The following is a 26,027-nucleotide window of genomic DNA, read 5'->3' on the forward strand; positions in this document are numbered from 1 at the left end:
CCATTACACGCATCGATTAGTTATTCTTCTCATAACTTTAGAGATTGTTTTTAAAATGTTTCTTTTGCTGGAAAAACACAGGACAATAAAGTATTGCCCAAGTCAATCATCCCAATTATTTACACATTTAACCTAAATGTGTGTTTAGACTCGTGGTATTGATACAGCTCTTGGATATCATTAGATCATCATTACTGTCCTGAAATTTGTCATCGTGACCAACATTAAATCATGAAATGAAATACAACAAACCTATAAACATGTTTGTGCCATTGTTGGTGTGTAAATACGTCGGTTCCAGGCAACGGTTGTCTGCGGTTCGACTACGTCAGTGACACAGGGCGGTACTGAATGGGTTGTGGGAAAGGAAGGGCCCCTCATCTGGCTTTACAAGGTTGTGGGTAAAAAATTTATTATTATTATTATTTTTTTAAACTAAGTTTGTGTGTATGTTTGGTTAGCTACGATGTTTCAGGACACATGAGCAGTGGACCACTGCGTGGACGGACTGCGGGGGAGCGATCGGCCCTAAAGGGGAGCAAACATCCATCGGCTGCGCGGCGCAGGCTAGCAGCGGTGCGGGTCGCGGGATCCCGCAGCAGCAGGAGGCTGAGAGTCCTGCCCATCGTGTGAGCCATGGGCTTCCGAAAGAAGAACAAGAGCCCACCGGTGCTCAGCCACGAGTTTGTTATCCAGAACCACGCCGACATGGTGTCATGTCTGGCTATGATCATCCTCCTGGGCCTGATGTTTGAGGTACTCTGTGGATGCGATCGTGTTTATTAGCCGCCTAGCTTCTGCGGTTCTGAGGTTCCGTTACCTGGCATGACAGCATGGATAGGATTCTGTGAGGGGCCTACAGTGTAGAAGAGAAAATAATAATAATAATAATAATAACAATACGTTATACAAGAAATGCATTGAAACACATCGTGCACTCTAAGTACTGCATTGTAATTGTGGCATTTTGCAGACAGCATAGTGTACAGTATTTGGAATATATGTGAACAACTGCAGTTGAATCAATGAAGTATAAATAAGATTAAGGAAAAAGGAAGACTACATAAAATGCAAAGAAAATAATAGAAAATAAGGAATTAAATAAAACATAGTAACAGGTTGCAAGTATGATGCTCTTTTTTATTCCATGTTAGATAAGGTTGATACATTTATTTATTCCTAACCGTTAACTGATATTATGATTATTAACGATCAAAATATCCATCCATCCATTTTCTGAGCCGCTTATCCTCACTAGGGTCGCGGGCGTGCTGGAGCCTATCCCAGCTGTCATCGGGCAGGAGGCAGGGTACACCCTGAACTGGTTGCCAGCCAATCACAGGGCACATACAAACATACAACCATTCGCACTCATAGTCACACCTACGGGCAATTTAGAGTCTCCAATTTATGCATGTTTTTGGGATGTGGGAGGAAACCGGAGTGCCCGGAGAAAACCCACGCAGGCACGGGGAGAACATGCAAACTCCACACAGTCGGGGCCAGGGATTGAACCCGGGTCCTCAGAACTGTGAGGCTGACGCTCTAACCAGTCGGTCACCGTGCCGCCCGATCAAAATATCATATTTTTAAATTGAAATATGTAAATGGCTAAAAAAAACTTTAGAAAATGAATATGTATCAATAGTAGAATATGTGGGGAACTATATGGATGTACTCAGAGCCTATAATGTGGGTTTTAAAAAACAAAAACCTAAAATAGAGTACTATATAGTAGGATTTTATATATTGATCGAGAAAATATGCATATATGACGAGCTCTTTTCCTGAATGAGATAAAAGCCAAATTTTAAAATGATTGCACTTGTCATTTATTGTGTATTGTTGTGTGCACTTGAATTTACTTAATTTGAACATGTACACTAATTGTACATGATTAGAATGTGGTAAACTGACGTTATCCCCCCACCCCACTTCTTGAAAATTATGTGTCTATGTTTAAATTGGGAAAATTCAAAGGACTGTCTGGCCAAACGAATGTCATTTTTCTCAGAATAATCCAAATGTATTTATAGTATCCTCAAAAAGAGAGCTTCACATGTATATCAATGGCATTCAGTATTTGACATCCATCCATCCATTTTTCATAACGCTTGTCCCCATCAGGGTTATGGATGAGCTGGAGCCTATCTCAGCTGACTTTGATGTTGTCGAACAATCGCCTGGCACAGATAGACAAACAACAATTTACACTCACAGTGATGAGCAAATTTGGGTCTTAAGTGAAACGAACAAGCATGTTTTTTTAAATGTGGGAGGACACTGAAGTACCCAGAGAAAACCCACGGAAGCACAGGGAGAACATGCAAACAAGACAGGCCTGAGCTGAGATTCTAACCGCGAACCTGTGAGGCAGACATGTTGCGTTGAAACTATATACAGTAATTGTCCAAAATGTAAGCTCAAAACTTGATTTAACATTCAGGGGTAACTAATATGGTCCTGTTGAAATCTTGATTTGTTGGTTTATAATTCATTTAAGGTTGTGTCATTAATGTGTAGTGATAGTGTAGTGGTTCATTCTGCTGACATCCATGCATGCAGTGTGGGTTCAGTAGCCAGTTCCAGTGATGGACTGGTGACCAGTCCAAGGTTTCGCCCGCCTTCCATCCTCAGTCAGCTGAGAGCGGCTCCAGTTCCCAGTGACATTGAACAGCATAAGCGGTAGAGAATGTGGATGGCCGGGTGTGTTTCTGTACTTATCCACAGGGGGTTTGGTGCTGCATAAACTTAACATTCATACATGCAAATCAGTCGCCTTTCGGCGGAATTTGCCATTTTGAACTAAAAATAGGCCATTTACATGAATCGTACAGATCCGATGAGTTTTTCCTTTACGCGCCAATGCTGTTTAAGTCTAGTTCACCAATTAATCAACACAAGAAAGTCACATGACCTCACACGTCTTCTATCGGGCTTCCCTGGCATAGGTATTAACACCAGATAAGCCAGCCCGGCTGATTGTCGTGCCTATGTGGCGGCCATTTTGGGAAGGTCGTCATTAACATAAAGGGAACGGCGCGCTACTCGTGTTTACATTTAGACGAACAAAAACAACAGCTTTCATGTATTGTTGTATTTGTCTGGCACTATCTGCCCAAACGTGGATATTTCAGCCCACGTATAACATGAGAAAACACCTTGCAGTAAAAAACATTTTATTTTGTTATTTTTATTTTATTGATGTTCATGTTGTGGTTAAAAAAAAAATCAGAAGTTACTCACTATTTACTCAGTACTTGAGTAATTATTTCACTGTGTACCTTTTACTCATACTCAAGTAATTTTTTGAAAGACTACTTTTTACTTTTAATTGAGTCACATTATTGTCAAGTAACAGTACTCTTACTTGAGTACAATATTTGGCTACTACCCACCTGTGGAGCTGACATCCTCTCTTGCTACTCTTATGTTTAAGCAAAATTTTTTGCTCATCAGATCAGCCAGTGTTGTATTCGTTGCACTGGTCTTTTGTATTTTCGTGTTGAGGTTGTGGTCCCAGCGGAACCGCGAAGCACACGTAACATCGGCGACAAGAGCTGATCCGCTAGTAGGTCTCATATTAATTGGGAAACTAAATCTAATTAGTTTACGGATATTAATGTTAAATATATTAAGCGACGGAGCGATGTTAGGGGTTATGTCACAACACAGAATGAACTAACTTAAAATCCAGAGATGGCCCAAAAAAATAAATAAATACTTTACTTAATATTTTCCTCGAGGATGAATTTGGGATTAGCCTTTGGAGTTGGTAATAGTGAAAAATGAATAGAGAGATTGTTTGCACCTTTTGTATGAATTGTCCCCTTGTTATTGTTAAACATTTTGTACCATCATGACAAATTCTACAAAGCAAGCTAAAAACGTTATTCTATCACCATTTTCTTTCCAGGTCACAGCAAAGTTTTCCATCATGTTCATCACAGTCCAGTACAACGTCACACAAGTTCTTGGTGAGTAGAAGGCTTGATGTCCGGTGATCGTCTCCTCTCAGAGTACAGGGTCAGCAGTCTCATTTACTTCTGCGCTTCTGTTTTTTTCCAGATGAAAAGAATGATCTAGTGAACCTTTACCAGTATGGACCTAAAGATGTGGCCACTGTGTTTTTTTACCTTCTAATTGTCGTCATCCTTCATGCCCTGATACAAGAGTATATTCTTGATGTGAGTATACAAGCTCACCATTCATTCTGTGCCCGTTGTAACGCGGTGCCTTAATATATTGGGTATTTTACATGCTGCACTTTTTGAAAAACATTTTTGGGTAGGCAAGCCTTTGTCTCAGATTTGTCCTTGAAACTATAATCATTCATACACTTCTGACCTCTAAACTATAGGGGAAAAGATGCTTCATATACCTGTGTATGTTTGGAAGGGCCTTCTACGGTGTATCTGGACTGTATGTTGCAGCTATCATTTGAAATTGTTATATTATGTGCCGTTTCTTTTATCCTGAATATTTACAGGATGGAGAAGGATAATATACTGTATAAAATGATTTAATGTGGTAATTAATTTTTGATGTGAATAAAAGTGACATAATTTGGAATTAACTTTTATAGTAGCATATTTTTTAATGTTTTGGAGAGAAGCTTTTAATCCAAAATGGGGTTCAAACATCTTGATCTGATTTAATCTTACTCTTTCATGGTGTAATCCTCACCTCTGTTAGTATTCCTTTCAAATCACAAAAGGTGTAATCTAACACTTAATGAGCATTGCCCGATGATATTTTCGTGATATAGCTGAGTCTTCTGAATCCTCAAGCTTCCAGTAAAAATGAATTAATGGACAGTTGGGATTCCATCCCTCATCCTTCGAATTTATAACACATTGGGGGGACACCTTTCACAACCAGGAGAATACAAAATATTAATAAATAAAAGTTTTTTCTGAATGTGAATGAATTTAATGTTAAACAATTTAATGAAGTTAACAATACATAATAATTTAACCTTAACAACTGTTTATGTGGTACACCAATTTGTAATAAGTAGGATAATGTATCTCTCAATTCACCCACATCAGTGTTAGATGAAATTGTTGGACCAGGCTGCACACTTCTCTTGTGAGGACTGGTGTTGGTGCTAGTCATATTAAGTTTAAGATTGGATTTTGTAATGCAATCAAGTTTATATAACGTTTGCAAGCACAAGTACAAGTATAGCTTCTGACCACGTCTTTGTCATTTCCGCCTGATAACAGATATCTTCATTATGAGTCAAATAATCAAACATAGTCACATTATTTTAACATATTTTGTAGTAAAAACACAAACGCTTCTTTTTTGTTTTGTATGCCATTTCAAGAAGTGCCATTTTAATGTCTTCATCTTGTTTTGTTTCAGAAAATGAACAGAAGGCTGCATCTGTCAAAGACCAAACACAGCAAGTTCAATGAATCAGGGCAACTAGCAGCATTTTACCTGTTCTCCTTCATTTGGGGCTGCGGCATCTTGACAGCGGTAAAAACACATCTCTTCAGTGGGTCGCACTCTCCCTTAATATAATCTATGTTTCTTTCCATCTTTTGTTTTTGATAGGAGGACTTTGCAAAAAATCCCACTTTCCTATGGGAGGGTTATCCACACACTCACATGGTGTATGTAAATATTTAATTTCATGTCACACTTTGTATTTAAAAATGAAAATAGGCCTATAATGCACAATGAGAAATATTTATCTGTATACAAATGGAACATTCAGTATGCACAATATTTTTTTCCTCTGCTCAGTTTTCAGGTCAAGTTTTTCTACATTTGCCAAATTGCCTATTGGCTCCATGCACTCCCTGAGCTGTACTTTCAAAAAGTACGCAAGGTAAGGCTCATATGTAAACAGTCTGCATGTTAGCATACTGTACAAGTAATTCAATGTCAGTTAGGTTTTCCAGGCTGCATGGATTTTTTAACAGTTAAAGCAATGCCCTGTTCCTTGTGACGAGTGCAGTTGTATTTATATAACTGTTGGCCATTGTCACTTCAACATGTGGTTGCACCCTTAGGTATTTTCTTATGTCTTTGATATTTAGGCACTGACTGAGCTTTTAATTGGTGTATAGGACAAATATTTTATTAATTCAATCGCACAAGGTAAACAGGAGCTCTTTTGGCTTGCAAAAGAAGTAGGCCAGATAATGCTTAACTTAGTTTAACTTAGGCCCGGTGAGTGGAACTGGTGAGTGGAACTCAGTACCTGAGGAGGTTAAACTGCTTACAACATACAAGGCCTTCACAAAAAAACTGAAAATGTGGCTAGTTAACACCTATAGCTGCCAACACTAAAAGACAAGTATGTTATGTTGTCTTTTTGTTATGATCAAAACAATTATGGTTTTATTCTCTCTTAATAGTATAGTTTGATTATGTATCCTGTATTATATTGTCTTGTAGATGTATTTTACTGCTTTTTTACATCATGGCCAGGGGACTACAGATGAAAACTAGCCTTCTGGCTAATTCTGGCTTTTTTAACCATGTGTACTCCATGTGTTTTATGAAATTGCATTGTCCCCTTTCAAAAATAAACTGATAAACTGAAACAAACAACCATTCACACTCACATTCACACCTACGGGCAATTTAGAGTCTTCAATTAACCTACCATGCATGTTTTTGCGATGTGGGAGGAAACAGGAGTACCCGGAGAAAACCCACACAGGCACAGAGAGAACATGCAATTTCCACAAAGGCGAGGCCTGATTTGAACAGAATTGAACTCAAAACTATGAGGCATACGTGCTAACCAGTCGTCCACCGTGCCACCCATAAGATGACCAAAACTGTTAAATGGCCACTTTTTTAACTTTATGTGTTGGGTCTGTAGCAAATAAAAATTCATTTACGATTAGGAAAATCTTTATGTGTGTATCAGGCATTAGCATACAGCAGAAGTGAGGGATGTCACTCTATTGCACACAACCCACAGTCAGGGTTTCATGGAAAAAAAGTGCAACATACATGTAATACGAGAGTTAAAGAAGACACACATTCAACGAACTACGGGTAACATAAACACACATAATCAATGTTACGTTAATCCTTATCGTTCATGAACATTAAGGATTAACGTCTTTATTACGGCAACAGTTCATCCTTTTATGGCGCAATGCATACTGGGAGCACACGGCTTCACAATTCTGCTGCATGCAAAATACAGTAACTCTGTGTGACGTCAAGAAAAATCCTGTGATGCAGTGGAAGTTAGTTAATTACTGTAAAATCATTTAGAAGTATTTTACTCTCAGGTATGTGGTAAATAACAGGTGCTGGCAAAGATTTTTTGGGGTTTATTTTGTAAACAGCTATTCGAAGTAGATGTGCCTTGTGTGCCGACCATCAATTGCGCATCTCTGGCCGACCATCAACAGGAAAGGGTGGGGGGAGGGTAATGGAAACGAGGACATTTTTTGGGGGGATTTAGATCAATGGAGTCCGTGGACACATTTAAGTCTGCAGCGATTTTTCACCAGCTCAATTTCATATTCTCATACCGCGAACATTCAATGCTCCAGTTACACACGGGTTGCGGAGTCCTCTTCCTCATATTTGACATCAGCATGCAAGACCATTTGCGCTCCTTTTAAAGGGTATGCAATAACCCGCTTCGACAGGAGATGATTGAAGCCTGTTGTGGTGACACCCAGAGCAGTGCCGGTTTTAGCCCATTTTTGGCAGGGTGGGGGGTGCCAGACTGTCTAGAACTGCCACTGACCCAGACCAGCGCAGATGTCCCATTTTAAATGCCTTGAATGTACACCGGTCTAGTTAAGTGCCAAAGCCGGGTCTGGCCCGCCTCCTCGCAGAGTGGGTAGACAGATACACAAGCTCCGTGTACTAGTCTTTAGACGATCAGGATTTTTGGGGCCGATCACCGATCATTGAGTTAAAAAAAAACAAAACGATAACAGATCACCAATCCGATCATAAGATGGAGCAATGTGTCTATTTAAATGACTTATTCATTTACTGTATATACTTGTGTACTTAATTGCTCCAAAAAATAAATTTACAATAAATAATTTATCTTTGTTCATCTATTTATGCCAGTGAGGCATAGTGACAGACAGAACAAATGAATGGTCTTCTATTAGATGGCAGGAAGTACATACAGTAATTAATGTATCCACCTTTTGTGACATTGTTTGTTGGTGTGTCGTGAGATTTTTCAATTGTAAAATATGTGCCTTTGCTCCATAAAGGTTGGAAATCACTGCTCTAGTCTGATCATGTATTCGAATCAGTCAGGTCAACAACAACAATTACAACATGACAGAAATAATGGGTGCTAACTTACTGTAATTAAATTACTCTACTGTAATTAAATTACTTCACACACCAAAACTTTAGAGCATGATTCGACAGAACGCCTGCATGTTCGCTTACAACCATTAGTGCTAGCACTAGCTTGCTAGTCTACATAACGTGTTGTTGCCTGCTGTATTATATTAAAAGTACGTGAACATACCTCAAGCAAGCCTTACACGAACGTCCTTTCCCGAGCACCGGTGACCACCAACACACGTTTTTCCCCATTTTGTTCTGATAAACACATGGCGCGATCCATTATTGTTGTCGTCGGCATGGTAACGAGTGTATCCGGTCGCATTTGAGTTGACAAGATGAAGCCCAGTGATCGTAAAAAACGGTCCACACAAGGCCCCAGCTAATGAATGCCTTACTTTATTGTGCTTTCTGTCACTTACTCTTGTCTGATTTGTCTTCTGTCACCATAGGAGGATATCCCCCGCCAACTCTACTACATTTGCCTTTATGTTGTTCACATCACTGGTGCCTACATCTTAAAGTGAGTAGAGGTTTATGTCATCCGTGATATGATTTTAATTGACTAGAACTAGAACTACTGTGCTACTCTGTTTGCACATGCCTCTATAAACTTAAAAGGAGGAATATTATGCTAATTTCAGCAAATTAAAACAGTTCTCAGGTGTCTTAATAACATGTCTCTCTCTGATATGTTTTAGTCAAAATACAATAAGGATCAAGCGCCTATCATCCTGTCTTAACAGAACTTTTGAAAGTACACTGGAACCTCGATAGAACAGACTAATAGGGGCGGGAGGGTCATTCCATATAGTCGATTGTCCATTACATTGAAGCACTTTTTTTTTTAGGCCATACATACCCATATGACTGTACAGTACAAAATTATTTTTTTGTAGGTTTTTTTTCATGGCCTCGTACTGTAAAAGCTTACTGTAGATAAATATATTTAAAAAACCTTGAAAATGTTTGAAAGTTTTATGCAAACTTACCACGCGGGTGTGCTTGGTCATGGTGACATTGTTGACGTAGGGTACTCATCGATGGCGAGTCGCGTTCATGAGCCACAAGGAATTAGTGTGCTTCGTAGTTCCAAATCTTTTGCCAGAGGCGTACGGCTTGACAAAAAAAACTGTTCCTTTAACATGCAGCGTAATTTTGTCACGGCCCAAACTTGGAAACTTTGACTTCTTACTTGAGAAAACACCTTGAGGTAAGTTGCAGATGTTTGTCCTTTGATTGACTATAATGACGGGATAAATCCTCGTAAAATGCTTCCACCTCATCGTCGGTGTGGCTGATGGTTGGCGCATATATTTGTATCAATTGAAGCGAGTAACGCTTTCTAATTGAGATGGTACATGTGGCGATTCTATCGGAAACACTTTTGATACTGGTAACATAATTGCCGATACTTTTATTAATAATGAAACCAACTCCACCATTGCGTCCGCTTTCTGATCCTTTGTAATAAAATAGATGGCCATTATCGAGAGTCAACATAGCTTCATCTTTCTGACGTATTTCACCAAGTCCAATTATATCCCATTTGATGGCTTCTAGCTCATGTTGTAGCTCTTCTAATCGAGAATCGTCCTTTAGCGTTTGCACGTTGAGCGTCCGAAAAATAAGATTTTGTGCGTTTTGTCTTTTTTGCATAATTAACCCGGTGATTCTTAGCACCCTCTGCCGCCAAGCTTGTCTGCCCGCTGCCGTAGGCAGAGGCTCTTTGGCCTCCGGGGAATGAGGGCCGTCTTTTTTGTTGTACTGCCATGAAGAAGGAATAGGCCCTAATCTGCCACGCTGCCCCAATGCGTGTTGGCAGATTGCCCAAACGTAGTCCCGTAGAGATATATATATATATATATATATATATATATATATATATATATATATATGTGTGTGTGTGTGTGTGTGTGTGTGTGTGTGCCCTGCGACTGACTGGCGACCAGTTCAGGGTGTAGTCCGCCTTTCGCCCGAAGTCTGCTGGGATAGGCTCCAGCGCCCCGCGACCCTAACCAGTATAAGCGGTGTTGAAAATGGATGGATGGAGATATATATATATATATATATATATATATATAATATTAAGTTTAAGTTGATTTTGGGGGGAATAATATTAAAATGTAGTTTTACTGTGCTCAAAAATGTTCATTCTGGTTGGCCCAATACCCAAATTGTGCTTTGAGTTTTGCCCCCCTGTGCGATTTAATTTGACACCCCTGATAAAGGAGCTTGAAGATATAGACACTATCAAAGATGTACCAAAGAGGCAAACATTGTTCAAGCTTCCGGACGCTGTGGACGTGTCACTGAATGCTTTGAATACCCGCCTCCCCAGAATTTCAGCTGTTAATCAAATCAAATGTCTCTCACAGTACACTTTCTCAATGCACACACTCACGGGCTGCAGAGAAGCAGCCTCTGAAATGGCGTAATGACAAGCAGCAGTGCCGCTGGGACAATTTTCCCTTCTTTGCCTCCATTGAAATTCAGCGGGCCGTAAACCACGCTGCTGTTGCCGATGAAGTGTGCAGCTTAAGCGGACACAGCAGCGCGACGTGCACCGGTACCCTGGATGATTTTTTTCCCCCCCTTCCTCTTTCCCGCCCCATGACGTGTGGCTGGCAACTGTGTGGCTGACGACCCTAATGCCATTGCACTGGACCTCCGCCGGCTACTCTTACCACTGTCGGGCTGGCAATGGGTCATGGGATGGTGGATCCCGTCCGGTTCGCTGCTGCCTCACAACAAAACACGTGGGAGCAACGGCAGAGACACTGTAGCCCAAATAACACTAAACACATAACACTTCAGGGAAGATGTTTTTTGTTACGTTGTGGGCTTAATTTGATGGCTAACAACACGCTAGACTTGTAGAACTGGTTCAAGTTGTCCTGAATAAGGAAGTGGCAATTCCGCTGAATGGCCACTGCATGGAATAAGGGTGCTTGGTGTTTATATAGTGGGGGTGGGCCGACTCGTGCTGTTCCCTGGTGACCAGAGGTTGGTAGTAACGCGCTACATTTACTCCGTTACATTTACTTAAGTAACATTTTCCATAAACTGTACTTGTCAGAGTACTTCAAATGCACCGTACCGTTTTCTTTTACTTGAGTATTTATGTGAAGAAAGATCGATACTTTTACTCCGTTACAATGATCGACATCCCGTTCGCTACTTTTATCCATTCCTGCGTGTCCGCGTCTATTTTTAGACTCCATCTTCAACTTCCTCATATGGTGCTCGTTGTGCCAATCAGACGACACTAGGTAGTCACATGACCGCACACATAGCCTTCGCGAGCCAATCAAAATGACTCATTTTTGGGGGGGAAAAAAACAGCCGCGCGAGTGTGATTAGTTTCCAGACTCTGAAAAGCAACAGCTTTGTCATGCAGCTCTTAAATTGTGACTATTTCAGCCCACTTCTAACTTCTTTCTATTGTTGTTTTGGCAGTGATTTGGTAAAATTAGCCTTATCATACGGTGTCGCACACACAATCACTCACACTGGTCAGCGAACAGCTTCTCCATGAAGTCATTTAAGTGAATAAAGCAAATCATGTTTCTGTAGGGCCCAATGCATGTGTTGTTGTTTTTTGGGCAGTTTAAAATTAAAATGGGGGCAGATGTGTGTCGACTCCCATGTATTATTATATTTTTTATTTTATTTGATGTTCATGCTCTGATTTAAAAAAAATATATATATGAAGTTACTCACAAGTTACTCTTTACTTGAGTAGTTTTTTCCTTGAGTACTTTCCTACTCCTACTCAAGTACATTTTTGGATGACTACTTTTTTACATTTACTTGAGTCATATTATTCGAAAGTAACAGTACTCCTACATGAGTTCAATATTTGGCTACTCCACCCACCTCTGCTGGTGACGTCAGCGTGACCCTGTTTTATCCCCACCCAAAAAAATATCCAGAAAATGTAGCAGGTGAAAAAAACTTTTAAACTATATCTCAACAATTCAGTCCTAAATTATTCTCAGTTTTGAGCACTTACCTTCAAACATAGTTAATGTATTTAGAAACAAAACGTAAATGACGGGTTCATCTTTAAACATAATATATACAGTGGCTACAGAAAGTATTCAGACCCCCTTCAATTTTTCACTCTTTGTTATATTGCAGCCATTTGCTAAAATCATTTGTTCATTTTTTTTTCTCATTAATGTACACACAGCACCCCATATTGACAGAAAAAAAATTTAATTGTTGAAATTCTGCAGATTTATTAAAAAGGAAAAAAGGAAATATCACACAGCCATAAGTATTCAGACCCTTTGCTCAGTACTTAGTAGACGCACCCTTTTGAGCTAATACAGTCATGAGTTGCTGAAAACTGAGATGCAGTTTTTCACACCTGGATTTGGGGATCCTCTGCCATTGCTCCTTGCAGATCCTCAATTGGGTTTAAGTCAGGGCTCTGGCTGGGCCATTTAAGAAAGGTCACAGAGTTGTTCTGAAGCCACTCCTTTATTTTAGCTGTGTGCTTTGGGTCATTGTCTTGTTGGAAGGTGAACCTTTGGCCCAGTCTGGAGAAGGTTTTCATCCAGGATATCCCTGTACTTGGCCACGTTCATCTTTCCTTTGATTGGAACCAGTCGTCTTGTCCCTGCAGCTGAAAAACACCCCCGCAGCATGATGCTGCCACCACCATGTTTCACTGTTGGGACTGTATTGGACAGGTGATGAGGAGTACCTGGTTTTCTCCACACATACCGCTTAGAATTAAGGCCAAAAAGTCTTGGTCTCATCAGACCAGAGAATCTTATTTCTCACCATCTTGGAGTCCTTCAGGTGTTTTTTTAGCAAACTCCATGCGGGCTTTCATGTGTCTTACACTGAGGAGAGGCTTCCGCCGGGCCACTCTGCCATAAAGCCCCGACTGGTGGAGGGCTGCAGTGATGGTTGACTTTCTAGAACTTTCTCCCATCTCCCGACTGCATCTCTGGAGCTCAGCCACAATGATCTTTGGGTTCTTCTTTACCTCTCTCACCAAGGCTCTTCTCCCCCGATTGCTCAGTTTGGCCGGACGCCAGCTCTAGGAAGGCTGGTCGTCCCAAACATCTCCCATTTAAGGATTATGGAGGCCACTGTGCTTTTAGGAACCTTACATGCAGCAGAAATGTTTTTGTTAACTTGGCCAGATCTGCACCTCGCCACCTCTGAGCTCTTCAGGCAGTTCCTTTGACCTCATGATTCTCCTTTGCTCTGGCATGCACTGTGAGCTGTAAGGTCTTATATAGACAGGTGTGTGGCTTTCCTAATCAAGTCCAATCAGTATAATCAAACACAGCTGGACTCCAACGAAGGTGTCGAACCATCTCAAGGATGATCAAAAGAAATGGACAGCACTCGAGTAAAATATGAGTGTCACAGCAAAGGGTATGAATACTTATGGCTGTGTGATATTTCACTTTTTCTTTTTTAATAAATCTGCAAAAAATTCAACAATTCTGTTTTATTCCTGTCAATACAGGGTGCTGTGTTTACATTAATGAGGAAAAAAATGAACTTAAATGATTTTAGCAAATGGCTGCAATATAACAAAGAGGGAAATATTTAAGGGGGTCTGAATACTTTACGTACCCACTATATATATATATATATATATATATATATATATATTTGTTTTTTTGTTTTTTTTTGTTTTTTTTAAGAACAGAAATAAAATATAAGTCATAATTTCTTTTTGGTGGAAAGATCTGGAATAAGATGCATGGTGATTAGTGACCAAGATGTTGACAGTACAGTGAGTTGAGAAACCCCCGTAGGGTGGAATTAAAAAGTCGGTATGTCATGGGGGAGGAAGGATTTCCTCTGTCAGTGGAGCAGGGCAGTGGCAGCTGCCTGTCACTCTAGCTGCTCTTCTGCCTGGAGATGGTGCTGTGGAGTGGGTGCTGTGGAATGTCCATGATGGACAGAAGCTAGATAGACAGACACAGACAGGCAGGGCAGATAGACAGATGAACACAATGCACCTCCATTCAGAAATAAGCTCCTCACATACGTGTGACAGTGTGTCACTTTAAGGTCTTTCAAACTTAAAAATAAATTGGTCATGCTGACCAATCTGGATAGTTACTTAAATTAAGTCTATGACACAATATTGCTAGTTAATGGACTGATTATCTTTTTGTGAGCTATGGCCTGTGTCAAATTATTAATATTTATATAAATAATTTTTAGGTCATCACTGTCCAATAATTCACTGTTTTATGACGATTATGAGACTGATAATTAGACCACCAGTAATCAGTGAAAGTTTCTTTGTTCTTTGCTTGCGCTCATTTGTTCAGCCTCCACCGACTCGGTGTCGTCTTGTTGGTCCCTCACTACTTGGTGGAGCTCCTGTTTCACGCCTCACGCCTCTTCTACTTCAGTGATGAGAACAAGCAGAAAGGGTACCGTTCATACAACTATAAAAATTGTCATTTAGGTGGTGGCTTACTTTTCTTTTAACTGAACCACATTGTGTAATGTAATGCCATTTTGTTTTTGTTTTCTTGTTACAGTTTCACTCTGTGGGCTTTGCTTTTTGTCATCGCTCGCCTCCTCACGCTCACTCTTTCAGTCCTGACATTTGGCTTTGGGTTGCCCCGGACAGAAAACCAAGGCTTTTCTCTTGTGGAAGGCAACTTTAATGTACTCACCATAAGGTAAATCCAACTGCCAAAAATATGAAATCGATACTGTTTTTCTGATGAATCTGAATGGAATATTTTGTTTGCAGAACCCAGTTTTTCACAAATATTCAGATTTTGTGAGTTAGCAACACGACTGTGGAGATTTGGAAGACACATTTGAGTAAACTTCTCTGCTCAACTACATTAAACTATTATCATTTTAAGTTGTTATTTTTTTAGGGTGCATTGGTTTCTTGGTATTAAACACCTATAGTGTGTGTGTACCCTAAAATAGAGAACTTTAAAGAAATTTAAACAGTTTCAGAGAAAAGTGTTTTACTGCATATGAGGTGTGTCTGAAAAGTCCTAGAACGGCTGTCACAAAAGATATACTGTATTTCCCAACCCCCAAACTACGAGTTTTCCCCTTAAACGTGGGTCAGACGATCAACCAGCATATCTATGTAGAGATCAAGAGATCTGGCTGCATTTGCTTCATTTATTTCACGAGAAGAGGACAGAGTTGACAGGACAACTTGTGGTTGCTTGACCATGACTTTGCACTTGCTCACGATGCCCTGCGCATCCCATAGTTCCTGGCCAAGAATATTGCCTTGCTGTAGCAACCTCCCTACTGACCAGACCTGGCTCCGAGTGATTTTTTTTACCTCTTTCCCAAGCTCAAGGACGTCATAAAGGGAACCCACTTTGAAGACGTGGTTGACATTAAGATAGCCGTGATGAGCTGTGGAGGAGCCCGGAATAATCTTTGCAGGGATGCATGAACGCATGGCAGAGAAGGCTGGGAGAATGTGTAAGACTCCAGGGGGATTACTTTGACCTTTGACTTAGTCTTGTGCCCCTCTTGTGTGTTGAGTCCACCTAAGATCAATTTTGGGCCCCCTCGTTTTCACAGTATACTGTATACGCTGCCCCTTGGGAAAATCCTGCAGAACTTTATTATCGATTTCCAATGGTATGCACATGCTACTCAACTGTACATTCCGCTGAATCCCGGCTCCAGCGATGTTTTGCACATTATGGCCCGTCTGTCAGAAAGTGTGATGGTAAAAACTTTCTGAAAATACACAACACCAAAAGTAAAGTCATAATAACTACACCCTCTGGCCCTAATCGTAGCAGCAAAAGTAATTTTCTCTCCTCCCTGGGCGCCCTATCAAACAATCAGAATCAGAATCATCTATATTTGCCAAGTATGTCCAAAAAAACACACAAGGAATTTGTCTCCGGTAGTTGGAGCCGCTCTGGTATGACAACAGACAGTCAATTGACAGAGAACACTTTTGTGACATAAAGACATTGACAAAAAGAAAAATAAGCAATAAAGGGTTCCTAGTTGTCTGGTAATGCCGGTACATTATTTATTTTTTTTGACAATTGTGCAAAAGATGCAGAGTCCTCTAGCACTTAGAGCAGTTCGAATGACTAATATTGCAATAGTCCGGTGCAATGACCGTTGTGCAAAGGGCGCCGAGACTTCAAGGAGTGTATGCAGTTTAAAGTGACGAGTAGTGCGATGTTGGTTATGCAAATGTTGCAGATACTCCTCAATCAGTATGCAAATGGAGCAAATGCTACTCTGGCATGAGTGGCCAGTATTGGTCAACAACAGATATGCAAATAGTGCAGCGTGGCGAGACTACTACAGTGAGTGCACGAGTAATATATAATTGGCCTGACAGAAATGTGACAACGAACTCAAGTCAAAAAATTGCCAGCATGTTGTAATGGAATTGTAGGTTAGCTGTTTAAGAAGTTGATCGCAAGAGGGAAGAAGCTGTTGGAATGTCTGCTAGTTCTAGTTTGCATTGATCGGTAGCGCCTACCTGAGGGAAGGAGCTGGAAGAGCTGGTGACCGGGATGTGGAGAGTCAGAGAGGATTTTGCATGCTCTTGTCTTAGTTCTGTCCTCAAGGGTGGGTAGGGGGGTACCAACAATCCTTTCAGCAGTTTTGATTGTCCGTTGCAGTCGGAGTTTGTCCTTTTTTGTAGCAGCACCAAACCAGACTGTGATGGAAGAACACAGTACTGATTCGATGACCGCTGTGTAGAATGTGAGGACAGAAGCCTGGAACCTGGGAGTCAATTTTGATTTAGAGCTGTCCTTTGATGCTTAAGTCACCAACATGATGCAGATTTCCGACCTCAGATAATTAAACAAAATCAGGTAAATTCGCTCCCCCATAGATCTGGAAAAAGTAATCCATACTTTTAATATTTACAGCCTGGATTCCTGCAACTCAGTCTATTTAGACTCCAGACTAGAGATTAAATGCAAGACTATATAGACTCCAATTAATCTAAAACACTTAAAACAAGTTTTTAACCAGCAGAAAGAGAAGTGCGTTACTCTCATCTTTGCTGATCATAAATTTTAATTATACATCCATTTTCTGAGCCACTTCACCTCACTAGGGTCGCGGCCGTGCTGGAGCCTATCCCTATCATCGGGCAGGAGGCGGGGTACACACTGAACTGGTTGCCAGCCAATCGCAGGGCACATGCAAACAAACAAACATTCGCACTCACATTCACACCTACAGCCAATTTAGAGTTGTCAATTAACCTCCATGCATGTTTTTGTGATGTGGGAGGAAACCGGAGTGCCCGGAGAAAACCACGCAGGAACGGGTAGAACATGCAAACTCCACACAGGCGGGGCCGGGGATTGAAACCCGGTCCTCAGAACTCTGAGGTAGACACTCTAACCAGTCGACTACCGTGCCACCTAATCAGCAATCAATTCTACACAACTGTCAGAACTCTCAATGATCATTTAATTGCCATGCCCAACGCTAGTCAACATGGACTATATTGGTACAGTCTGTCTAATCGTGCAGGAATGCATTAGAAAATACAGAAGATGTCTTTTTCGTCATGGAAACCATGTACTGTATTTCACTCAGTTTTAACATGCAAACACAAATCACTGTATATACAAGTTTAATGTTGTTGGTTTAAGTGTGTCTGTTATGCCCCACTAGGATGGCATGTTTGGCAGCCATCTGCCTGACTCAGGCTTGGATGATGTGGAAGTTCATCAATTTCCAGTTGAAGAAGTGGAGAGAAAACACCCAGATCCAGGCCTCAAAGAAGAAGACAGCCAGCCCAAAGAGCAAACCTCACAAAAGGGAGCTTACAAGAGGTGAGTGGTTCAATGCCTCAGCATTTAGTCAGCAGCAGCAAACTGACACAGTGCACATACGTGTAGTTGAAGAGGCTGCATACATTTTGTCCATTGAACGGGTCGGGAACCTTTTTGGCTAAGAGAGCCATGAAAGCCACATATTTAAAAATTTCCGTGAGAGCCATATCATATTTTTTTAACACGGAATACAACTTAAAGCATGGATTTTTAAGTAAGACCAACAATTTTTGAATATAAATCTGAATTTATTCTTTTTGATAACGTTGTTACACTGAAGCTAATCAATAATAAATAAAATATTTCTCAACATTAATGCGACTTCCGATGTTGCATGGTTTTGCTGATGGCTTCAGAGCCTGGTTGATACGTGGTGAGGTTAAGCTTCATGCAGGCTTCCATCCTTTCAACATGATCGCGGGTTGGTCTCGATGTTTTTTAGATGTCAGAGTGACCTTAGATCCATACATAGATCCAAACATGGTCAATACAGCAATACTCACTTGTTGCAGTGTGTTACAAGTTTTGACATTCAACTGGTCTGCGGGTTGAAGTTTTTTCATTTCCGTCCACTTGTGTTTGTTTTGTGTCATACGAGTCTTACCGAATTGAGCAAAAAACACCTCCTGGTGCAGAATGCAATGAAATTTTAGGATGGGTCTACAGTATGTTCGTGTTCACAAAAAAGTGCAACAAAACTTCTGTATTTCCCCGCCATACACGGAGCACCATCAGTACACACTGAAATAAGTTTAGCCATCGGTAAAAAAAATTTCTTTAGTTAACTTAATGAAAGACGAATAAATCCTCCCCTCTTGTTGACCCTTTCAGTGGTAAAACAGTAAGACTTTCCTCACACAGTTTGTCACTGGCAGCATACCTTGCAATCACACTGAGTTGCAATAAATGGCTCGCATCCAATGCGAGGGAAAAGTATGGCGCTGCATTTATGCCATTCACTTGTGTTTCCTCCACTTGGTTTGCCATCATGTTGGTACGATTGTGAACAGTTCTTGCTGACAGAGGCATGTCTTTTATATTTGACCGTTCTGTTGATGAAATTTTACCATTGCATATTAGACACACCACAGAACCTGTCCATTCATGCTGAAATATATAGCAGCCTACTCCTCACCTTTCTTTCTTTTCGCCTTCTTCTTCGACAAAAGAGTTTGCTTCGCAGAATTGGCTTGCTGACTATTTGACTAAAAGGAGTGAAGTTTACTTCTTAACCTCCCAAAGACCCAGGTAGGTTACCGCATTTTCCAATAAAAATAGTTTTGGTGTCTGACCCTACTGTACCCGGCCGGAAGACACCTGACATTGTAATCAAATGCATGAGAGTGTGTTATATTTTGAGCATTATTCTTAACACTGTGATTTCTGCAGTAGTGTGCAGTGAGAGCCTTCAGAGCCTTCTCTGCTGGTCTAAACACTATCAAAAGCACTGACCCACGTTTACAATTTAATTAAATAATATAATTCTATATAATATATATGTGTGTGTGTACATATATATATTTCCAACAGTCTTTTTGTCTTCATTTCATAACGTGTGTCTTATCTTCCAGTCGTGTATCGTATATCTAGATTTTTTTCAGATTTCAGCTTCTGTGTGTTGTCATGTAAATGTAATCTCCCCAAGGCCTTCAGAATCCCAGGTGCAGGCATCAAGTACATACACACTGTTGAAATGGTCGTTTCTTTTTTTTAACCAATCAGATTTTAGATTCACCACAGTGCCTTTACAAAGGCTGAGCGCCATCAGCATTTTTCCGTCCTCCGGTTGGTTCAGCTAAATAGTCTGTGTACCCCTCTGATTGGTTGAGCTGAAAATGCGCATGAGATTGATTTACTGGGGAGAACGATGTTGGATATGATTAAAAATTCAATTTGAACGGCACTTTTCAAGAAAAACTTGACTTTGTGAGGCTAGGTCAACCAACATAGTTGTTGTCTGGCTTGTTTTGGGCACTTTCAGAGCAGCATGTATGAGCACGACAGGCAGGAGAAAAGAAAGGTCTCTGCATCTATATCAGCATCTCCAGTGAGTATGATGTATTTTATTCTAGGTGTTCATATTTTTGTCATGTTATTAGATAAATATTAACTGTGAAGTGCTATACTGTAGTGTGTACACTACAACCTCAGACCAATATAGAGAATTTGAGTTGTTTGGAGGTGATGTATTGGAAGATAAATTCAGCTGTGTTTCTTGCTTTAGTGATAATGGCATTCATCCTCGAATATGAGAAATGCCTCTGTCTCTTGTTTAATGCCACACATAGTTATATAGCATTTTTGTACAGTATTTTGCGACATGATGGTGTTATTAAGAGGTGGATTAGGTCACTAAAGCGCCAGGTCCAAAACTCACTGCCTGCCCTGGAATTCTGTAATTTTTTTTATTTTAAAAGTCAGCGGAATTATTCATCATTTATCGTGTTAAGAAATGTCAGCTAAGGTTTATCTCCAAGACAGATGCAGTCATCAAAAGAGCCACATAGGTTCCCGACCCCTGACATAGACGTTCATAGAAGACTTTTGTCTTTCTAGAATAGTTGGTTAGGGTTATCGTTTTATGTCAAAGTAACAATATTTAACTTCAGACTTTCATGTTTTGTTTGTCTGTGTTTGTAGGGATGTCATGTTTTTTTTATCCATCCATCCATTTTCTGTACCGCTTATCCTCACTAGGATCACGGGCATGCTGGAGCCTATCCCAGCTATCTTTGGGCGAGAGGTGGGGTACACCCTGAACAGGTTGCCAGCCAATCGCAAGGCACATATAAACTCACTCACTATGCACTCACATTCACACCTACAGGCAATTTACAGTCTTCAATCAACCTAGCCCGCATGTTTTGGGGATGCGGGAGGAAACCGGAGAACCCGGAGAAAACCCACACAGGCATCAGATTTGTTCTGTCTGTTCATCTATTGAGATGATTCCGATTCTGATGTCTTGATACCTTCAAGTATTCGCATTTAGAGGGGAACATCCATCCATCCATTTTCTGAGCCGCTTCTCCTCACTAGGGTCGCGGGCGTGCTGGAGCCTATCCCAGCTATCATCGGGCAGGAGGCGGGGTACACCCTGAACTGGTTGCCAGCTGATCGCAGGGCACATAGAAACAAACAACCATTCGCACTCACATTCACACCTACGAGAAATTTAGAGTCTTCTATTAACCTACGCTGCATGTTTTTAGGATGTGGGAAGAAACCGGAGTGCCCGGAGAAAACCCACACAGGCATCAGATTTGTTCTGTCTGTTCATCTATTGAGATCAAATGTTGCACAATGTGTCAAAATCTTGTGTTCCCAAATTGGCAACCGGGATATTGTACAACATGTCTTGATACCTTGAAGTATTAGGATTTAGAGGGGAACAATTATTGTTAATTATTGAGTTAAAAGGTAGGCTCAAAGACCTTTCGGTCCATTGTGTGTTTTTCATCCAGCTCCAAATTCAAGTGAAAAAAAGAAATCATCCCCTGACAGCAAATCCAACACAATCACACAATTAAAGCTAAATAAAGATGTATTTGGGCTCGAGCTAACCTTAATGCAAAACATTGCAGTGGCAATAGATTTAGTATGAGCAAGGCTAGTTTGTCTCAGAAACTGGCTGGAAGAGGAGAACATTTATTGTGGGGCCAATGGGCTTGTTATTAAACCAGACTAAAATTCCTATATGAAAATAATATGGACTGTAGTGTTTTTTTTGCACAGGATACTGGGACTGTGTCTGTTTATTTTATATATTTTATTTATGTATTTATTTTTTTACAAACCCCAATTCCAATGAAGCTGGGATGTTGTGTAAAATGTAAATAAAAACAGAATATTTTTCAATACGATTTGCAAATCCTTTTCAATTTATATTCAATTTAATACACTACAAAGACAAGATATTGAATGTTCAAACTGATGAACGTTTTTTTTTTTTTTTCCCAAATATTCTCTCGTTTTGAATTTGATGCCTGCAACACGTTCCAAAAAAGCTGGTACGGCTTCATTAGAATTTGGGTTTGTAGATTGTAGAAATGGCGCTGGTCTTTTTTACTTTTGACCAATGATATTTTAGGGTTTTAATTAATTACACAGCCTCTAATCTATTTGCTTCTTTATATATATATATATATATATATATATATATATATATATATATAAACTCCCACCTCTAAAATATATGTACAGAGCCCAAGGTGGGGATAAAATCAATAGAATGAACGATTCCAGCCCACTTTACTAGGGGTATCTGTCAAACATTTTCTGTGTTGTAATGTCGGAAACATTGCTCTAAAACCTGCTGTTTCTGTTCACTTGTTTCATCAGCTGGAGCTGCCAATGGAATTGTGAAGCCTGATGATAAAACATCACCACGGGCGAGAAGAGTTAAAAACTCATAACAACGGCGAAGTTGAGAAAAAGATGGCATGGTGACATACTCTATGTTCTATATACCACTGAGCACCGTGTCTACTGCGTTCGAAACAAAATCACAAGGAAACCCCACATCTTTGGTATTGAGATTCCCTTTGTGAGACACACTGCGAGTTCTTAACTTGGTTCTCTTGCTATTGGAGCTTGGCAAGACAGAGTTGGGTCCGATGCTTTAAACTGAACCGATTTCACTCTTCAAAAAAGTGTCCTTTTGTGTACAACCATGATCCTACGTTGAGTTGTTTTCCACTGTTATGACATGGAATTAATCCACATTTTGGTTCTTTAAAATGCAACTTAATGTGAAGTTTTAATTTACATGTAAACTGTACAAGGTTGATTGGTTGTTTGATTATTTGTTTAGTTGTTTGTCATATTTTTGTTTGGGCCTTAATTAGTTAAACTGACCAAACAGGCTGCTGAGTCATGTCCCAAAAGCCTTTATTGCACAGCACTACAATTTTTTTTTTTTTTGGTGTTTTTTGTTTGTTTGTTTGTTTTTCAGGAAAAAACACATCCCTATTAATCACTGTGTATAGTAGTAATGTTATTTAGGTACTGTGTTAAAGTTGTGAGGTAATGATAATTTATTGCAATTATGATGGCCAGTGCCTTTGAAATCCAACGCCGTATTGAGGCATTTTTTCTCATTTTATGTAATCCTCACTCACCTGGTTCTCAGCTTCACCCTGCTCAAGGGGACTCTCCACATGTGGAAACTGTGCCAGAACCTCTGAGGCTTTAACGTATGCATACAGTTAAATCCGACTATCAGCATGAGTAGACACTTGAGCATGAAGGCTGCAACTCAGTGTTTTTGTATGGTAACGTTGTCAATGCATGGTAGTTTGAACACACTGGCTAACGCCTACCTGTGCTATTGAGTTTGCTACTCTCTCTCTCTCTCTCTCTCTCTCTCTCTCTCTCTCTCTCTCTCTCTCTCTCTCTCTCTCACACACACACACACACACAGACAGAAGCATTCAGTGGCCTTTTTACAACTGCTGCAAGAGGGTTATTTATTTTTATCACAGACTATTGATGGTTATTGTAACCAGCAAACACAGCGGTACATAGCAACTGTGGTCAGTTATTCCAAACAATACAATCCTTCTTCAAGTGTCCTTATAATGTCAGTGGGCCGTATCACTTGTTCTGCTTGTGTTTGTTTTGTCTGCATTCTCATTTTTTCCTTTTACATTTTGGTGCCTCAAAGCATAAACTGTTCCCCAGCTTACATCCTGTGGTGCAATGGGAGGTGTGTCTTTGTGTGTTCTGCTTATTGTAGATGTGTGTGAATCAACTTGGCCTGAATTAGGTTGACGACAAATCTGTTTGTCTTTCTGTAACTTGTCTGTTGAAGAAAAAAATGACAGCCTGTGTGCAGTGCATGAATTGTAAGAATATGTCAATTAAATCCTGCCTCATCTGGTCCCCTGCAAACTTTAAAGAATGCCTGTTACACATTTCTGCGTGTAAAAGGCTGAGTTGCAAAAGTTGCAGTTGCTAAATGTTTGTGTTTGCACACCCCCAGATAACGTTCCCTTTTTTTTGAGTGCCTGTGATTGTGTTTAGCTGCTAGGTATCACTCCAATGGTCCTGCCTGTTGGACCTTATCTTTCCTCTCCTGGACCATTGGATCTGTGAAGAGAAAGAATTCAGAGTTTGTTTGGAGTCTCAGTATAGAAACAAAACAGGGAAGAAATAAAAATGCCAATCCTGTTTGCTGCTTTTAGTTCACCTTATTGAGAATTAGGCAGTCCACTTAGAGTAGTGTTTGGCGGTGTCTCACAATAGAAAGAAGAGCAGAGGACTATCGAAGACATAAAAGCAACCCTAAAATGTAATAAGTGTCAGATTGTAAAAGCTATTTTTATATTGGGGTCGTCAGACTCTATTGTTGTTCTAAATGGTGTGAATATGTTTTGCATTTAAATAGTTTTCAATCCAAGAATGAAGCTTGCTAAACTGTTAGTGTGGGTATATAGTGTTGCGTGAGTGTATATTTAATTTCATTGCTTTATTTCATTTGTATTTTGACCATGATCTAATAATCTACATAACCAAACTATTAGAACAAGGGTGGGCAAACGTTTGTGCTCAAGGGCTACATTTGATTTTTAAAATTGACAGATAGACCAGATCATTGGAGAGGTAAAAAAAAAAAAAAGTGTATGTAAAATGTGTAAAAAAAATGTTTTTATGTGTATTAATAAGTACATTGATTATAATTGATAAACCAATATTTTAATACAAAAAGATACAATATTATTTAATTAGATAAAAACAATAAAAAATAAATAAATGAAAATATTCATTTTAATTTGCCAATTTTAGGGGAGGAAAACTAACTTAAAGCAAATAAATATTACAGTTTTGTTAATAATGTAAATGCTTGGTGGCCCAGATTAAAGAACAGAGCAGGATGTAAGTGGCCCATGATTTAGAGGTTTGCTCATCTGCAATTTGGCTCTGCATTATGTACTCTACTGCAGTCAAACTGCACAGTATATTTGCCCAAAATGCAACTTTTGCAAAAAATAAAAAAATAAATAAATGAAATGCATCACACAATACACACAATTGGCATTGTTTGTTGAAATGATAAATTGGAGATGCCATCAATCCATTTCCAGTACCGCTTATCTTCACTTGGGTCGAGGGCGTGCTGGAGCCTATCCCAGCTATCTTCAGGCGAGAGGCGGGGCACACCCTGTACTGGTCGCCAGCAAAGTCACAGAGCACATATAAACTAACAAATAACCATTCACACTCACATTCACACTTATGGGCAATTTAGATTTTTCAGTTAACCTATCATGCATGTTTTTGGGAGGTGGGAGGAAACCGGAATACGCGAAGAAAACCCACACATGCTCGGGGAGAAAATGCAAACCCCACACAGGCGAGGCTGGGATTTGAACCCAGGTCCTCAGAACTGTGAGGCAGATGTGCTAAGCAGTCATACACCATGCTGCCCTAAATTGGAGAAAAAAAATCTATTTGCCTTTTTAACTGTTACCGGCAGACAGTTGCAAATGCCTGTTTTGAAAAAGACATGTTTTGATTGCATTTTTTCATATTTCATTTTTGTATGGATTTATTTTTATGTAGGTACCTGTTATGTGATGATTGTGCATTTGCTTTTTCAAATATGTTTTCTCTGAAATGGTCTGCTGGTAAATATAAATACGGTATATATTTATGCAAATTCATGTGTGTTCTGATCACCTTTTTGTCACTTTTTCAATTTTGTGTTTAAATAAAGGTTTTATCTCATTACACAAGCCTTTGGACCCATTTGAATCAGGTGAACTAATTGGAACACTGCAGATTTTGCATTATTGGACTATTTCTAAAATAATTGATATCGATTTTACCCCTAATTGAACTATTTTTTGTTGTTGTTGTTGTTTGTTTTTCCTTAACTGTGTTGACAAATGTAAGCGTTTTAAGTGTGCGTGCTTG

General features: G+C 39.9%; 1 protein-coding gene across 2 annotated transcripts; it reads left to right on the forward strand.

The window, feature by feature from the left end:
* The first annotated feature begins 258 nt into the window (after positions 1-258).
* Positions 259-24,281, forward strand: zgc:113278 (Translocating chain-associated membrane protein 1-like 1-like). Of its 2 annotated transcripts, XM_061795067.1 has the most exons (12): positions 259-394; positions 462-756; positions 3,917-3,977; positions 4,069-4,187; positions 5,371-5,487; positions 5,566-5,624; positions 5,758-5,842; positions 8,757-8,827; positions 14,619-14,723; positions 14,835-14,978; positions 17,950-18,110; positions 22,452-24,281. In XM_061795067.1, exons 2-12 carry the CDS (start codon positions 637-639, stop codon positions 22,523-22,525), a joined length of 1,116 nt encoding a protein of 371 aa, XP_061651051.1. In that variant the 5' UTR covers positions 259-394; positions 462-636; the 3' UTR covers positions 22,526-24,281. The 2 variants fall into 2 exon arrangements, with proteins under 2 accessions (XP_061651051.1, XP_061651041.1); XM_061795057.1 differs by having other exon boundaries at positions 324-756.
* Positions 24,282-26,027: the final 1,746 nt, after the last annotated feature.

The sequence above is a fragment of the Phyllopteryx taeniolatus genome, chromosome 1 (genome assembly GCF_024500385.1).
Source record: "Phyllopteryx taeniolatus isolate TA_2022b chromosome 1, UOR_Ptae_1.2, whole genome shotgun sequence".
In the NCBI taxonomy this organism is placed as follows: domain Eukaryota; kingdom Metazoa; phylum Chordata; class Actinopteri; order Syngnathiformes; family Syngnathidae; genus Phyllopteryx; species Phyllopteryx taeniolatus.

What these genes read in the sequence shown, in the direction of transcription:
- zgc:113278 (XM_061795067.1), top strand. Translation starts at nt 637, where the DNA reads ATGGGCTTCCGAAAGAAGAACAAGAGCCCACCGGTGCTCAGCCACGAG. An exon ending in TACAAGAGTATATTCTTGAT is followed by an intron (nt 4,188 to 5,370) that starts GTGAGTATACAA and finishes GTTTTGTTTCAG; the next exon opens with AAAATGAACAGAAGGCTGCA. An exon ending in TTTAATGTACTCACCATAAG is followed by an intron (nt 14,979 to 17,949) that starts GTAAATCCAACT and finishes ATGCCCCACTAG; the next exon opens with GATGGCATGTTTGGCAGCCA.